Here is a 17,361-nt window from a genome sequence, read left to right on the forward strand (position 1 = left end):
AATGTAAAACATTTGTCAGTAGGAAAATGCAATCGCCAAATGTCAGCCAAATTAGTGGTATGGATAAAGGATTTAAAAGCATGAAAAACCTTAGGAGGACGAAATTTAGTACTAGATAATCTATCTAAGAGTGGGTCAGCAATAACATTGAAATCCCCACCAACAATCAACAGAACATTGCCCAACTTTAAGACTTCTGTGGTAATAATAGACCAAAAAATAGGATAGTCAGCAGTAGGACCATAAATATTAAATAAAAATAAGACTGAATCAAGAATTTAAATTTTAACTATAATGAATCTACCTTCCGAATCTGCGGTTTTACTTAAAACCTGACAATGTAATTTTTTCGCAAAGAAAATAGGAACACCATTCTTCTTACCATTGGCAGGAGATGATACAATAGTATCAACCCACTTTTTTTCATATAATTCAATATTTTGTCATCAATGTGAGTCTCCTGAACGAAACAAATATCAGCCTTACAACTAGCTAAATAATCTAAAATTTTAGTACGCTTAACAGGGTGGCGTAAACATTTAATATTTAGTGACACTACTTTAATATTATGAACATTAGCCATACGGGAGAGATAAAAGAAAGAATGAAAGTAAGGAAGCAAGAAGAGGCGAAGAGAACAGAGATAAGAAATAGAAGAAAATAGTAACTCTAGATGCAGAAAAGGGGCAGGAAGAAAAGATAACAGGGAAAAAAGGACAAACAAAGTACATTAATATCAAGAAAAAAACGCATATGCGTTCTACAAGTATGACCGGAACCGTTGGAGCCCATAGTATACAAAAACAATTATCTTGTAAGACATAAGGATTTTATTGAAGTCAAGTTTTAGTCATGAGTATCCATGGAATGGTGTGACTTCTGATCTAAAAAGTGACTTAAATCATCAGGACGCTGAAAGGATTTTGAAAAATTGCCTTTCCAAATATGCATAGTAGAAGATTCAAAAGACCATATTTTAACCGAAGACTTCGCAGTTGAGGACGTAACTGAGAGAACTCTGTGCGCGTTGCAACAGACTCTTTTGCGAAATCCTGGTGAATGAAAATTTTATTCCCATTAACCATCAAAGAAAGAATCTCCCTCACAGCTTTCTGATTCAGGACTAGATGATGATGTCAAAGAACTTTGAAAATCATTTGACGCGATTTAGAACTCTCAGGATTGCGATGTGAAGGAATCCTGTGACCCTTATCAATCTCAAACTTTTCTGGAAATTTAATTTGTAGAAGGCCTGGAATCAAATTCTCTAAACACAGTCTGCAGTTGTTACCCTCAACCTCTTTGGCAAATTAAAAATGCGCAGGTTGTATTGCCTGTTGCGATTTTCCATGTCTAAAAGATGTGTAACATGGGCAATATTTTTGCAACAAGGGGGTTAAAAGAGTCCAGTTTAGTTTCATTATCCTGAATTTTGATGGCAATATTAGAGTTTTTCATTGATAAACTCGCCATTTCTTTACGAACACTTAATTTCTGAAGCAATGGAGTCTGTATTAATGCGAAGAGCTTGAATTTCCTCTAAAATTAGTGATAAAGAAGGTTCTGATGATTCAACCGCCTTTGATTTAATTGGCGGAGGTGAAACTTGCTGCCTTCTTTTGGAATTAATAGGATTTTTATTTTCCATTTTAACTATGGAATAAAAGTCAGTAATTTACATGAAAAAACAAAAAATAGGAGCCAAGTTATAATGCAGCAAGAAGAAATCTTTGGTAAAACCAGTGCAGCAGCTATAATAGGCTGTGGGAGTGGCTAGGCCCAAGCCAGGCCCTTTCCTGAAGAGTTGCTCTGCCCCCCTGACTGACTGACCTGACTGATCCTGAGAGCAGAGCTGGAAGCAGAAGCTCAATGGAGAAAAAGCGCTGCAAACCGCATAAAAATCGTCAAAAAGCACCACATCCAACAGGTACTGCCTTCAGAATATAAGCGACCTCATTTTCGTAGAAGTTTTGACAAGAATTTGGCGTTTCATTAATAAAATCGGGTCAAAGCGTCGGAGCTCCCTAGGCGGCGACCATCTTGTATTGTGCGCTCGCGCATCTCCTTTACCAATAACTTCCACTGCTCCTTATTGTCAAGAGAGGCTTCTGTAGTGCCACAGTTGGCAGAAATACTCACAGTTGCAGGCATATATCGCTTGTCGGTCTTTATGCCAGTCAAGAAAATACATTCTTCTACTATTTTCATTTCTAACTACAAAAAGTATGACATTTTAATTTCTCAAACTTATCAACCAGAATCTTGAATTTAAATGTGGAATAGTGTATGCTTCACCCCAGTATATAATTCTTTTATCTCCTTCGTCTCCAGAAGGTCCACTGGGTTAGCATTTAAAGAGAAAAGTGCTGACAATTAAAAATGCTTGTCAACATAACGTGACCACGGAGACCTATTTCAAGAATATAGGGCTAAATTATTTTGCTTCATACTATCCTAACTGGAATTATTTGTAACCGTCTGAGCTTATGCACTTTTGTAGTTCACTTAAACTGAAGGTAAATATATACGTATGTTTATTTACCATGTAATGTTGTCAAAGTGGCCTGGCTATGGTCTGATTGGTCTCAAAGTTGAAGTGCTGCACTGAAGTCAAATAGGCATGTCATTATTAAATGGAGCATTCGTGAGCCTTCCTGTTTAGCAGGTCTCATAACTATCCAGATGTCAAACCAGGTGGTGCAAAGAGCACAAAAAAAGGTAAAATGGTGTTTCTCACAAAACGAGAGATGTAACGTCACAAATTTGGTTGTGATGAACAGTGCAGACGAATATGAAGGATGTTTCCCGTGCAGACATTCTTTTCCACCGGGCTCAGTGAACTGAGATGATGCTGAGCAAATTAAGCACTGCCAGGTTGTCCCCCATGGAAGATAAAAAAAAATACTGCCATCTAGTGCACAGATACGTGAGACGGAGGCAGGAGAGGTGCCGTAAGGGATCATTTGAGAGACCTCTAAATAAGGTTAGATAGAGAATCGAACCAACGAGGGAGAACAAAAATGTGTTTTCAAAGTAAGGAAGCAAAAGTAGGCTGTAAGAGGAGAGAGAGCACAATTTACAATATAGATTGAAGAGGGTGCAGACCAGTTACAAGGAATAAAATACAGCTGTATATAAAAGTTATATTGCAGGTCACTGTGGAGTTTCAGGCATTCAGCAGGCAGCCTCGTGTTTAAAAAAAATTGTAAATAGGACCCCGTAACTTCTCCAGGACTAGTAATAACCCATTAATGCATTTAGGGTGTATTTGTAACTTTTTATCATATGTATATGATGCCTTCTTGATCTACACCAATATTTGGTCTGAGCTTAAATTTTTATAACCATTTTATAATATATGAATTATTTTGGCATGCGTGATGTGCTGTTTTTTTAACACTAACTCCAAAACCATCCATCAAGACTGTTGCTGACTTGGAGTGTTTTGTTCTACAATCAATTTGAATATTTTTGTCAAAAAGATATAGGCCTGTCAGTCGCTCTTGCGTAGTCACAACTGGGCATTTTATCATTCCTGCATGTTCTGCCCTCCACAATTCAAATGTCACTTCTGGCAGACCAAAAAAGTATTTTCTCAGGCTTGTAATGCAACAGAAAATTTGGGAAACAAGACCTTAGTCGTAGCTACTGGTACTAGTTGGAAATTGCAGATTTTTAGGTCTTGTATTCGCCAAGACATTTTGTTTTGATACAAACAAAAATGTTTTATAAACCAAGATTAATGAAAAAGGGCTTTCAGACAGTCCTCTTAATCCACTGGTTTTTAAATGCTCATTCTACTTCCACCCACCGCAGTTTACAGCATGGCCAGTTGGTCAGCCCCGTTGACTCCTTTTGTTGTCTGAGTGACTGCATCCTGTCGAGGCACAGTGTTGTATTCCACAGAGAAAGTAGTTCCTCTCAGTGCCAGAAACATAGAGCTTAAAACCTACTTTTAAGCTTTCAAAGGGTCTGATAGGTACCCCATACTCTGCTACCTGGGCTGTCGCCCTTGCTTGCAGTGTGTTGCCTCTCACGGCTGCTTTCGGTGGTGACGTCACTTAAAAAAAAAAAGCATTCAAAGGCATCATCAGCATGTACACACATAGGTGGCCTTCTTGAAATGTTTTCGTAAAAGTTTATTTCAGAAACCTTGACAGTAGCCTATATGTGTGCATGTGTGGATCCTTAGTTTAGAATCTTTTTATAAAAAGAAATGCACAGAAACATCAAAGAACACATTCATTGGCAAAGCAAATAAGTTTGTAGCCAACACCAGACCTGTTGGGGTTGCCCATGCTTGTTTAGTACTTGTGTTTACTAGGATTTGAAGTGACCAATATTACCTGGACTTTTTCTTGACAGGATTGATGAAAAAAATGCTTTTCCTACTAGAGAAGGGATAAACGTTTGGTTCTGCTTTGTCTGGTCTATACCTTTCGCTATGCATTGATTCAACATAAAGGAGTATGTGCTCCTGGGCAGTTACGTTTTGCTGTTGATAGTGATTGTCATCAGCAAAACTCTATTAATTGTTGCTTTACCACAAGAAACCTGCTTTCTCGAATGGTGTAGGACCTCCTTCAGAACTACTGTTTTGTGTTAGTATGCCTCTACAAATTGTAATACACGTTTCTGCTGTTAAATGTAAATATTTGCATTCCAGGAAATGGCCATGTGGATTTTAACCCGTTGGCTGCTTCGAACGTTCTGCGCCAGTGCTGAACGTTCGAAAAACGGGTGGGGCCGCGTCTGCCAACGGACATGCGCAGCACTACCGAGGTAGTGCTCGCGACGACCGTTGGCCGACTGCAGCAGCCAACGGGTTAATTAAGTGGGTCACATCTAGACTCAAACAAAAAGTTACTAATTAGAAACCTGTCTCGTGAATGACTTCTGTTACCTAGTGTACTCCTACTGGGAAACTTGGCACTGTGCAGAGGGACTTCTGCACTTTGACTGATGGCAGGCATAGAATGACTGGAACGTCTGCTTTCACACTACAGTAGAACTGAATGAGGCCCTACAGTTGTAACTGGTGTTTGTGCATTTGTGTTCTTTGTTACTGACTGCTGCTTGTTTGTCTTTTTCCCTCCTTTGTTTTACCTTCCAAAAATGATGTCCTACTACCAGTTTCTATTGCTCCTCCACCTCCCCCTTTGCCTCAGTTGACTCCACAGATTCCTCTCACAGGCTTCGTGGCCAGAGTGCAGGAAAACAGTAAGTTCTTCCAGTCCATGCTGGCAAAGTAGACAATATTCTGAAATGGCATGCATGGTTGGCCGGTCCGTAGGTTGTCGGGTTTTGTTTCGGCACTTTAGCCAGCATTTTAAAGAAGCTGCATTGCACCAATTTAATTTTCACTTCCTCCTGCATGATTACTAATTTTCGGTTTGTGACACGTTTAACATCACTGAGTTGGTGTGTTTTAAAATGTTAAATTCTGTTTGTATTGCATTAAGGGCTATCTGTGCATGTATGGATTGTATAATGTGGCAAACATTTATGTCGGAGTCTTTTAATTAGACCGTTGTCCTAGACCCTGTATTAGCAGAGATGGTGTTTCTCTATGTGAATAGAAACCATTTAAGCATCCAGGACTACAAGAATGCATCTAAGTATATTGCGCCCCTGTAGCGCAAACCGAGCCAAAAGGTAGTAAAGTGCTGTACATGGTCAAAGGTAAGCCTAAAGTCAGCAAGAAATAGTAGAGGCAGCACTGTTGTGAACGAGTAATGCATTCTAATGTAGCGGCGAGTCTTCAACTCTTTAAGTTGTAGCAGCATTTTGGTGGATCTGATGGATACGGGATATAGTTTGCGATCCTTGGTTCATGGATGGAAATGCCTATTGTCTTGGTGTTTCTTTTTTTACATCTCTTACCCTGTAGCCTGACAGTGTCCTGACTGCCGGTGAGCTAAAAACCACCAGAGATGTTCGACTTGTCTGCGAGTTGATGGTTGAGATGGCTTTGCAAATGCTGCAGCTAGTTCTGAAGATAGTGCTGGCTGGCGAGGGCAGTCAGTGAAGTTCCGTCATGGTGGGGGGTAATGTAATTGCATTTCTTCAAGCTCTGGATGAGACCTGCCCTTAAGAGGTGCCAGTGTGGAGTCAGGGAAGCCATAGAGTAGGGTGTTACTATCATCCAGATGTGAGTGTAGAAGGGCTAGAACAGCATTAAAGAAGTCACTTTCTGGAAGAAACAGTTTCTCTTTCTTTTGAAAACTGAGCTGGTACCAGTCAATATTTGTTTTTGGCAATATATTCCTTGGAGGAGAGGTTAGTGTCCAGTGTGTTTCCAAATGATTTGGCATTCAAAGAGAGCTGGGGGTTCAAAACTGTCAAAGGTCATGTCATTGAGCCAGGTTTGTACAGAATCTTGTTTTTGTTTTTTCAGCAAATCCTAGAAATTCTGTATTGGCTGGTTTGAGCTTCAGGTGGGTCGTGGACATACAGGTCTGGATCATGTGCAAGCAATGTTTGAATCGCTGAATGCCTGAAGCAGAGGCGACTTTCAAGTAGAGTTGTGGATCATCGGCAAATGGTGACTTTAGATGCGGTTATCAGTGACTAGAGCATCAAGCGGCTCCTTGTAAAGGTTGGAGATGACAGGAGGTAGTATGGAGCCCTGGGAAAGTCCTCAATTGATAGGGATTTGTTTCTTGACGTGGAGGTAACCATGTGAACAAACTGATGTCACTTGGAAAGGTAGGAGGAGAACCAGTGAAGGGCATCCCATTCACACCACTTGAAGGTACGTATGAGAAAGGGCTGGTCAACTGTGTCTAAGGTGGCTGACAGGTCCAGCAGTATCAGGAAGCAAGGGTCATATCATCTGTAGTCAAGAGTGCGTTGTCTACAGTGTGTAAGTTGATGGTCTTCGTGCTGTAGAGTGGTATGAAGCCAGACTGGTAGTCATGCAGGAGATGGTTAGCATCAATGTGGTCTTGGAGTTCAACCTAGTCTTGTTTTTCAATGATCTTGCTGATTAATCAGCAAAATCATACATACCTTTGTTTCTTAGCAGTTTGGTTCTTTTCGCCACTCTTCCTTTAAGTTTTGTAAGTATGTACATGTGTTATACATGTACACTGTGTACGTATCCGCTCATTACAGTTGCAAATGCATTTGAAAGTGTTTTCACTAAACTGTAAACATCATTTTTAAACTCCTGGACCATCATTGTTGGAGACAACCTGCCATTTTGAACTGGAAAATCACTTTGGCTTCACTGTTTTCACCAGTCTTTGCCAGGGGTGTCTGGTAATTGGATGGCAGAAATTGAAGTTGAAGGGTATTCTTCAGTCTTTGAACCTGCTTGAACCGTGCTGTTAAATGTTTTTCTTATTATGGACTGATTGGATGTGGTTTGCCAGTGTTTTTTGTTGGTGGTGCACACCCGTCACTTGTCTCGATTCCTGAGGTGTATGAATGCAACTCCTTGCAGTGATAATTTCTGTAAGTTGAACCTTGGTTGTGTGCATCATGACCAGCAGGTAGCACCCAGATTGGTACCATTGAAGGGACTCACAGGGGAAAACAGAACCAACATTTTGATTTACAGACAGCTTTCGGAATGCAGATTACCACCTCCCACATTAACAGTATCCAGGAGCAAGTTATGAAGGCACAAGAGCGGAAAGTTCTTCACCCTCTAGCCATTCAAGCCGACCGTAGATACCTCATTACTACCCATGGCACCGCTAATACCATCACATTGAGGCCTTCATTAGGTATTTTGAACACTTTGACAATATAATTGCATAAATCCATAGCATCCACTTCTGAATGTACACACCTCTGCAAGAGTGGTTGTTGGACAATCACTATTCTAATACGTGAACAAATGCACCTAGAGTGAAATCAAAATGTGTCAACTGCGTCAAATATTTGCCTTTGAGCATTTTATGGTTCACTAGTACTGTGCCCCATGTTGCATGTTTGTGATGTTCATGTCCAGCTGTTTTTGCGCCAACTCTCTAACATGCTGAAACGGAATATGTTGTTCGTCCCTATGGCTTACAGGAACTTTTTAACACATTTTACTCTGAGATCATTTAGAAGAACCAGACCCTTCACTGCCGTTCACCCCCCCACCCCACCTTTTTTTCTTTGTTATACACCATAGCGAGAACTGCATCCTCCTATTGAAAACATCACACAGTGGCACAAAAAAACGATCCTCAATCATTTACCTGTATCATACAGAAGCTCTGTTCACCCATTTTAGTCTCATCTATCATCTTCACGAGAAGTACGGTCTTAGTTCCTGACCCAATTTACTTAGCATACCGAAAATATCACTGCAAGAAGTTAATAAATAGCATAGTTATATTCGAACGATGAGTTACTTGTAGAGGGAAACCGTGCATTGGCCAATTTAATACAGAAAATGTAGTGCTGTTAGTAGCTCCTGTACTTAAAACAGAAAGTTAGCATAATAATTTAGATCTAGATTGAGAAGTGCAGTAAGTCACTCGGTTTGTAGTGAATACATTTTAAGGGACGCAATGCAATATGTAGATTTCAGGGCACTTGTAGGTGACACTATCAAGGATGCCTTCTTGCATGCCCTTTCCTTTTCTAATAGTGCATGTTCAATGTGATTTTCTACATAGCTGTAAATTATTAAAATATGTGTATTCAGTGGAAGGTGTTATGCTCTAGTAATGTTTCAATGCTTTCCCTAGTTGCGGATAGTCCCACACCACCACCTCCGCCCCCACCTGATGATATTCCATTGTTTGATGATTCCCCTCCACCACCTCCCCCACCACCAGTTGACTATGAGGATGAAGAGGCTGCAATTGTGCAATACAGTGACCCGTATGCAGATGGAGATCCTGTGTGGGCCCCAAAAATCTACCTTGAGAAAGGCAAGTATACACTGATAATATGCAGACTATAAAGAGTAGCTGAATTCAATGTTTTCGTTGACTGATGTAGTGTCAAATGTGGAGTGTATTCATGTTCGAGGCATGTGGGCTGCTGAATTCATATCTGTGCATAGATCGCCACCTAGTGTTGGGTCCGGATGATTGCACATTGTTGTCCTGGAAGAGTCTTCGAAGTATCACGAGATAGGTGGCTCCTCCCCTGGACTACAGTGCGCATGGGCATCGCCTCCATCCCCAGATTGTTTTTTTCCGCCATTGGGTTCGGATGTGTTTCGGTTCCCTCTGTCGGAACCGATAGTTGTTCAGCTTCAACTCGAGACCAAAAGGTCTTTAGGCTGGGCGTCGGTATAGTTGCGTACGGGTTTCTTTCTGACTCTCAGCTCCGATCTCTTGCTGCCCTTCCACGTGCTTTCGGCGCGGACGGGCCTGCACTACACTCTTGCTATGGAGCGAACTCCGTTTAAGAAGTGCCCGGTGTGTAACTCTAAATATTCACACCTCGACGTGCACCCTGTGTGCAATACCTGCTTGTCACCGGATCACTGCAAAGACACCTGCATGGCGTGTTCGAAATTCCGGAGCAAGAAGACTTTAAAGATTCGTCGAGCCAATAGGCTCCAGGCTAAGTTATCGGCTACGGCGCCCCCACCAGATGACATTTTCCAAGAATCTGTCGAGGGAGAAGACGACGTGCAAGGTTCGGACTCTAATCCCGCATCCGAGGGGGAGACCTACGACGCGGGTGCGGAGAACTTTGACGAAGTCACCGACGAGGTAGGGGACGACGATCAGGCTTTTGCCACGATGGGTGATAGCTCGGAGGAGGAGCATCCCCAACCTGACTCTGGGGTTATTCCCCTTCATACGACCCAGGTCGAGGGATCGCCTTCGGGCCTTACCCAAGATCTAACTATGAGTCCTACGTCCCCGCCTCCGGGCCCGGTCACGGACATTTATGAACCATCACTTACGTCGAAGAAAACGAAAGTGAAGCCAACTGGTCACGCATCCTCGGATGCGAAACCGAAAGTGAAAGTTGCGCTGGTGAAGAAGGTTCTGGAGGCGTCAACTTCCAAGAAAACCGAAATGGCCGACTTGAAGAGCCACGCCAAAATGGCCGACCCGAAGCCCTCGGGGTCGGCGCCGAAGGCAAAGTCCTCCGACGCGGCTGCGTCGGCGCCGAAAGGGGTCGCGGACCCGAAGACGGCTCCAAAGAAGCGTCAGGGCGACGACGCGCATAGGCATGGGGCGTCGGCCCCGAAGAAGGTGCCTGCCGGCGATCAGGCTCTCGACGATGTGGGGTCGCTCGAGCCGGTCCAGCCCTCTCCGGCCTGGACGAAGAAGGTAGCGGAATCCTTGCAGCGGATTCGGAAGGCCAGTGTTGTTCCCGCTCAGGACACCAGTACGCCTAAGCTCATGCCTAAGCCTGCGAGGGAGCAAACGCCTATCCGTTTCACCCTACCGCCCAAGTCGGCGCCGAAGGCCTTCGCGCCGAAACAGGGCGGACCCTCGAAGGAGGCATTAACGCCGAAGGCTGCCTTGGCGGTGTCGAAGCTTCGTCTCCAGCCGCTTGCGGAAGAGGAACGTCGTGAGGTAATCATCGACGCCAACACCGGGAAACTGCCGCTCCTCAAACGGAAGATCACGACGGAGCCGGCGTTGGAACCTTTTAAGATCCCTCTCAAAAACAAAAGGGACTCCGAGGACTCTTCGGCTTTGGTGGAACCTGTGTCCCCACAAACCCTAGGACTCTCGCCGACGCATTCCGCCGCAGCCGATGCGGACGAGGAAGATGCCGAGTACGACTATCCGGCGTACTCGGATCCGGAGGAGGAGCACGTTCCGTGGTTCGCCGGAGGCGACACGGAGGACCCGCAGTCGGGTCAGGACACTCAACTTTTTGCGGCCAAGACGTCCCCGACTGAGGACTCGGCGGCCTTCAATGCTCTGATAGAGAGAGCTGCTGCTAACCACAACGTCGAGCTGCACTCGGACCCCGTGGATGTGGACTTCTTATTCGACACCTTCTCGGTAGCCGAAAAGTCAGTCAAAACGCTACCGATGCTTAAGGGGGTGCTTAAACATGCAACGGAGGTTTTCAAGGAGCCCACCCGAGCGCGTGTGGTCAACCCTCGCATCGACAGGAAATATAAGGCAGCGCCCACGGATCCTACATATATCAAGGGACACTTGCCATTGGACTCCTTGGTTGTTTCCAACGCTAGGAAGAGGGCGAACTCTCAAACTACTGGTGACGCTCCTCCCCCAGACAAAGAGTCCAAGATCTTTGAGGCCTCAGGCAAACGTATTGCTGCACAAGCAGCTAATATCTGGAGAATATCTAACACCCAAACCTTACTTGCACGTTATGATAGGGCCCATTATGACACATTAGAGGCCATACTGCAACACTTGCCTGACCAATACAAGGAGGCAGGAGAGATGCTGATTCAGGAGGGTAAACTCATTACGAATGCATCCATCAAATGTGCACTGGATGTGGCAGACACAGCCTCCAGGGCTATCAATACCAGTGTGCTGCTTAGACGCCATGCCTGGCTTAGAATTTCGGGGTTCAAACCCGACATCCAAACTACGATACTGAATCAAACAGTGACTCCTGACCACCTGTTTGGCCCTGAGGTGGATGCCACACTGGAAAAAATGAAAAAAGATACGGAAACTGCCAAGTCAATGGGGGCTTTACAAAGTCAGCAGTTTCGGAGTGGTTCCTTTCGCCGCTCAAACTCCAGAGGCACCTCAAGGGGACAGGCATCCCAGTCCACACAATATTACAAGAGTAACACCCAAGCCTCGTATAACAACAAGGGTAGAGGTGGTTACAGAGGCAATAATGTCAAGGGCAGGGGACGTGGAAACAATAGCTCCAGGTCCACCACCACCAACAAACAGTGACGTCTTGTCACTGCCCCCCGACCATACAACACCGGTCGGGGGGAGACTCCAGCAGTTCCTGCCGGCGTGGAAGTCCATCACCACGGACAGGTGGGTGAGGTCTATTATCCAGTACGGGTACTGTCTAGAGCTTACGTCCATTCCACCGGACATACCCCCAAGGAGCCGTCCTATGTCAGGCGAGCACTTGACCTTGTTGCAGCAAGAAGTTCTAGTCATGCTGCAAAAAGGGGCGATAGAGCTCGTTCCATTGCAAGAGCGGGGAACAGGGGTTTACTCCCTGTATTTTCTGATTCCCAAGAAGGACGGATCCCTCAGGCCGATCCTGGACCTCAGGCCCCTGAACTGGTACATCCTCTCGGAGCACTTCCATATGCTCACGTTGCAGCAGGTGCTTCCCCTGCTTCAACAGGGGGACTTCCTGGCTACGCTGGATCTGAAAGATGCCTATTTTCATATCCCCCTGCATCCTTCCCACAGGAAGTATCTCAGATTCACGATCTTAGACCAGCATTACCAGTTCAGGGTTCTGCCGTTCGGGGTCACCACGGCACCGAGAGTGTTTACCAAGTGCCTAGCGACTGTGGCAGCGCATCTCCGTCGCCAGCACGTCCACGTCTTTCCCTACCTGGGCGACTGGCTCATTCAAGCAAGGACAGAACAGCAGTGCGTCGACCACGTGTCACGCACCATTCATCTCCTGCACGATCTGGGATTCTCTCTGAACTACCCAAAGTCCCATCTCCAGCCCGCCCACGTGCGACAGTATCTGGGCGCGACAATAGACACTCTGGCAGCCACTGCGCAGCCGAATTCAGTGAGAATCGCCAGTATCCAGGCGCTGATCCAACGATTCAGACCCCAACACCCGCTTCCAGCGAAGGTGTTCATGCAGTTGATAGGCATGATGGCCTCCTGCATCTCCATTGTCCCGCACGCGAGACTACATATGCGTCCGCTTCAGGAGTGCCTTGCACGTCAGTGGACTCAGGCTCATGGGTAACTGACAGACCTAGTGTTGGTGAGCGGTCGGGCATACAACTCTCTGCATTGGTGGAATCCACACAACCTTTGCAAGGGCCGACCATTCCTAGAGCCTGTCCCACAGATTATCCTGACGAAGGACGCCTCTCTCCAGGGATGGGGAGCGCATGTACTCCATTACACTGTGCAGGGACTATGGACACTACAGCAAAGGAAGATGCACATCAATGTGTTGGAACTGATGGCAATCTTCATGGCCTTGAAGGCGTTCAAAGTACATCTGTGCAACAAAGTCGTGTTGATCCGGACGGACAACATGACGGCCATGTACTACATTCAGAAGCAGGGAGGCACACACTCTCCACAGCTGTCTCATCTGGCTCAGAGCATGTGGAAGTGGGCCATTCAGAGGAACATCTTCCTCATGGCAGAGCATCTCCCGGGCAAGGACAATCAAATGGCGGATCTGCTCAGCAGGCACAGCCATCAGATGCACAAGTGGGAGATACATCCATCAGTACTCCAACCGTACTTCCAAAGGTGGGGTCATCCAGAGATAGACCTGTTCGCCACAAAGGAGAACGCAAAATGCCAAAGCTTCGCCGCCAGATTCCCACACCCCCAATCACAGGGCAATGCGATGTGGATGAACTGGTCAGGCAGATTTGCGTACGCTTTTCCCCCAGCACCTCTGATACCGCTGGTGGCACGCAAGCTCAGGCAGCACTCGATGACTCTCATCCTGGTTGCTCCAACGTGGGCTCGCCAACCATGGTACACCACGTTTCTAGAACTGTCCGTGGTGCCGCATCAAAGGCTTCATCTCACTCCCAGCCTTCTGACGCAGAGCCATGGCGACATTCAGCACCCAGATCCGCAACAGCTCAACCTGGCGATCTGGCTCCTGAAGTCCTAGAGTTTGGCTACCTCAATCTTCCTCCCGATTGCATGAACATCATTCGGGAGGCAAGGAAGCCCACTACCAGAGCTTGTTATGCGGCTAAATGGAAGAGGTTTGTCATCTACTGTGCTAACCACAATATTGACCCTCTAGATGCTTCCATTCAAAACATCATTTGCTATCTTTTCCACCTGTATCAATGCAATCTGGCATACTCTTCCATCCGCATTCACCTGTCTGCTATGGCAGCATACCTCCAGAATAGGCAACACCTGTCACTCTTCAAGGTCCCTGCTATCAAGGCCTTTCTGGAAGGACTCAAAAGGGTCATTCCACCAAGGACCCCACCAGCTCCAGAATGGAACCTCAATGTGGTTCTTACGAGGCTGATGGGTCCTCCCTTTGAGCCACTGCACTCTTGTGAGCTTCAGTTTCTGACTTGGAAGGTGGCGTTCTTAGTAGCAATTACATCGCTACGGAGGGTTAGCGAGCTGCAGGCGCTCACCATCCAGGAACCTTTCTTCCAGGTACATGCTAACAGGGTGGTGCTCCGCACTAACCCTAAATTCCTACCCAAAGTGGTATCCCAATTCCACTTAAACCAGACAATTGAATTGCCGGTGTTTTTCCAAAACCCAGAGACGCTGGCGGAGCGCATGCTCCACACCCTTGATGTTAAGAGGGCCTTGATGTATTATGTAGACAGGACAAAAGATTTTCGCAAAACCAAGCAGCTTTTTGTTGCTTTTGCCACTCACCACAAGGGAAACGCTATCTCTAAAGCAGGGATTGCTAGGTGGATAGTAAAGTGCATTCAGATCTGTTACGCTAAAGCTAAGCGCACTCTCACTATCCCACCGAGGGCCCACTCCACCAGGAAGTTGGGGGCCTCAATGGCTTTCCTAGGTAACATTCCCTTAGAAGATATCTGTAGAGCAGCCACATGGTCTACCACACATACTTTCACTAAACACTACTGTGTAGACGTGCGTTCCAAACAGCAGGCAGCTGTTGGTCAGGCTGTTCTAAAAACGCTTTTTCAGACTGCTGCAGCTGGCACGGGCGGCCGCCGTTAATGGAGGGACTGCTATGTATTCTATGCACAGATATGAATTCAGCAGCCCACATGCCTCGAACTGCAAATGCTACTTACCAGTATGCATCTGTTCTTGGCATGTAGGGCTGCTGACATTCATATCGCCCACCCTCCTCCCCGGCGCCTGTAGCAGCTGCAGAATTCATTCATATACATACATATGCTCATAGCATGGTCATCACTCACATTCTTCACTCCATCTCTGCCAATGGCTAAAAACAATCTGGGGATGGAGGCGATGCCCATGCGCACTGTAGTCCAGGGGAGGAGCCACCTATCTCGTGATACTTCGAAGACTCTTCCAGGACAACAATGTGCAATCATCCGGACCCAACACTAGGTGGCGATCTATGCACAGATATGAATGTCAGCAGCCCTACATGCCAAGAACAGATGCATACTGGTAAGTAGCATTTGCATTTTTTCGGGGGCTCCAAACAGTGAACCCAAAGAACAAGTGTAGAAAATGTAATCAGCAGGAGAGTGGTATGGGTGTAGTATGTAGCTAGGGGTGCATTTTCAAGCACTGTCGCAAATATGTTAGTAAAAAAAGTGGTGAGGTAGGGAACTGTCATTTACTTACACCACATCTTCTATTGAAATTGCCACTTTATTTGCCTAAACTTAGTGTTAATGATAAAAAGTGCACAAATGTATGTGTAGAAATCAGCATTCAGGGAATAAGCACTGTGTCTTGAGCCTACTTAAATCTTTGTTTCCATCACACTTCAGTATTATAAAAAAAAGAATGCTTCAATTGTTGCTTAACTTCTGATATATTCTGAAATATTTGTACTGTTTGTTTACAGGGATTTAATTTGTTGTGTATTCGAAAACATTACATCCAACAGCCTTTCCTTCCCCTCACCTTGAACCCCAGCAAGATTGCCACATAGGTCACTATACAATGTCCTCTCACTTTGCAGTACTAGAAAGTAAACTCCAATATACATGTTAAAGGAATAACCAGTAATTTGCCAGAATACATTAACTGGGAGCTGACCTCTGTCTTTGATGCTCAGCAGATGTTACAATATAATAAAACTTAAAGGCACCTTTATTGCTCATTCACCTTTTGAACACCAGCATGGTTATTTTGGGGGGGGATTTTGGGGGGTAGGGGTGCTGCAGCACAACCTACCCTTTATGCTTTATTCTATGTGCCAGAAAAACTATATTCTTCACAAGAGATTCTGAGTCACAGAAATCTATGGAAAGCTAATTATATGTGTAAATGATGAAATGTCCTGCCGTTTTCTACAGACCTGCAGAGTCATGTCCTGAGCAGATAAAGGTAGTGCCTTGCTGTGGATCAGATGGCTAAAACAAAAGCTAATACAATTTTAAGGAATTCCCATATATTATTATTTGCAGTTTTTTATATCTCCATTTGTTTAATAAAGACAATAATATGTCTTGTGTTTGATTGCAAAAAGCATTAGCATCAAGTTCTTTGTTTTGCAGTACGGTACGTTTCAGGAAACATTTGCATGCACAGAAAATAAACAAGTGGACAGTGAACATTCAGAGCAAGGAAGATGACCAATGGACATTTATTATATGTGGCTGGAAAATGTCTAGAGAGAATCATTTAACTTGCCCAACATTTGATGCTTTTTCAGGTCGAGCTTACCAGATTGAGCTAGCTGCCACCTTGCAAATAGGGATGGGCATAACTTGCATAATTTGCTGTAGAGTAATTACATGAAATTGCATCAGAATTTCACAAGATCATAGGAGCATAACCCAGCATTTAGCGCTATTTTGCTAGCACAAAATACCACAGAACACGAACAGCAGCAGCCAAAAACACAAAATATAGGTGAGATCGGGGACAGAGCCGAAAGGGTTGTACTTCAGATCGAAGATAACTTTGACTTCGAAGGCTCCTGAGGCCAAACGGTGGCCCAAAGAGACCCTCGGATCAAGACAAAAGATGCCACCGGAGAGAGGCCCTCAAACGTTGCCGAAGAAGGTGCCCCTGATGGTTGACATCAACAATTAAAAGCTCGAAGTAGAGAGGAAAGGGAACTGTCTTGATGTTGAAATGGAGGCAGAAGGGATGAATTTGGCATCTTTTGAAGGGCTACTGTATCATTCTCTGACCCTTGAAGGAAACATTACTCAAGGGCGAGGCTAAACAGCCAAAGCAATCACATTTGCCATTACTGAAACCAGGAGAAAAGGAAGAGAAGGAGTCCTTGGGGTTTGACAAAGAATTCAGCAGTGGCCTGTACCAGGAGGGCATCTTCAAGAACGAACCACCAGAGGACCCCTCACCAAACTCTTGCAGGGCTGCCATCGCATGCAGCATGTTTTGGTGCAAGCAAAAGTGAAAACACAACATGACACACTTCGCTGTGTGCCATGTCCCCTAATACTGCATGTAATATTTGTAAGTCCCCCCCTAGAGCAGGCCTTACAGCTCCAAGGCAGGGTGCTTTATATTACATGTGAGGATATAATCTGCATGAGCAGATATGCCCCTATCCTAATCTGTCCCTTTGCTGCCATCATATGTGATCAGGGAAGCTATTTTAACCCATGTGGTGGACACTGGTGAAACA

At 45.2% G+C, this 17,361-nt stretch overlaps 1 protein-coding gene across 36 annotated transcripts in view; it reads left to right on the forward strand.

The window, feature by feature from the left end:
- The window catches only part of ABI1 (abl interactor 1), a 391,827-nt gene that overhangs the window by 341,484 nt on the left and 32,982 nt on the right, over positions 1-17,361 (forward strand). For 19 of the 36 annotated variants that reach the window (XM_086941617.1, XM_086941633.1, XM_086941623.1 and 16 more), the window contains 2 exons: positions 5,134-5,220; positions 8,691-8,876. In XM_086941617.1, coding sequence (XP_086797743.1) covers positions 5,134-5,220; positions 8,691-8,876 — 273 coding nt within the window. The remainder of the gene's footprint in view (positions 1-5,133; positions 5,221-8,690; positions 8,877-17,361) is intronic. The other 17 variants (XM_086941621.1, XM_086941640.1, XM_086941647.1 and 14 more) reach the window with 1 other exon arrangement.

This window comes from Lissotriton vulgaris, chromosome 10 (genome assembly GCF_964263255.1).
Source record: "Lissotriton vulgaris chromosome 10, aLisVul1.2, whole genome shotgun sequence".
Classification (NCBI taxonomy): Eukaryota; Metazoa; Chordata; class Amphibia; order Caudata; family Salamandridae; genus Lissotriton; species Lissotriton vulgaris.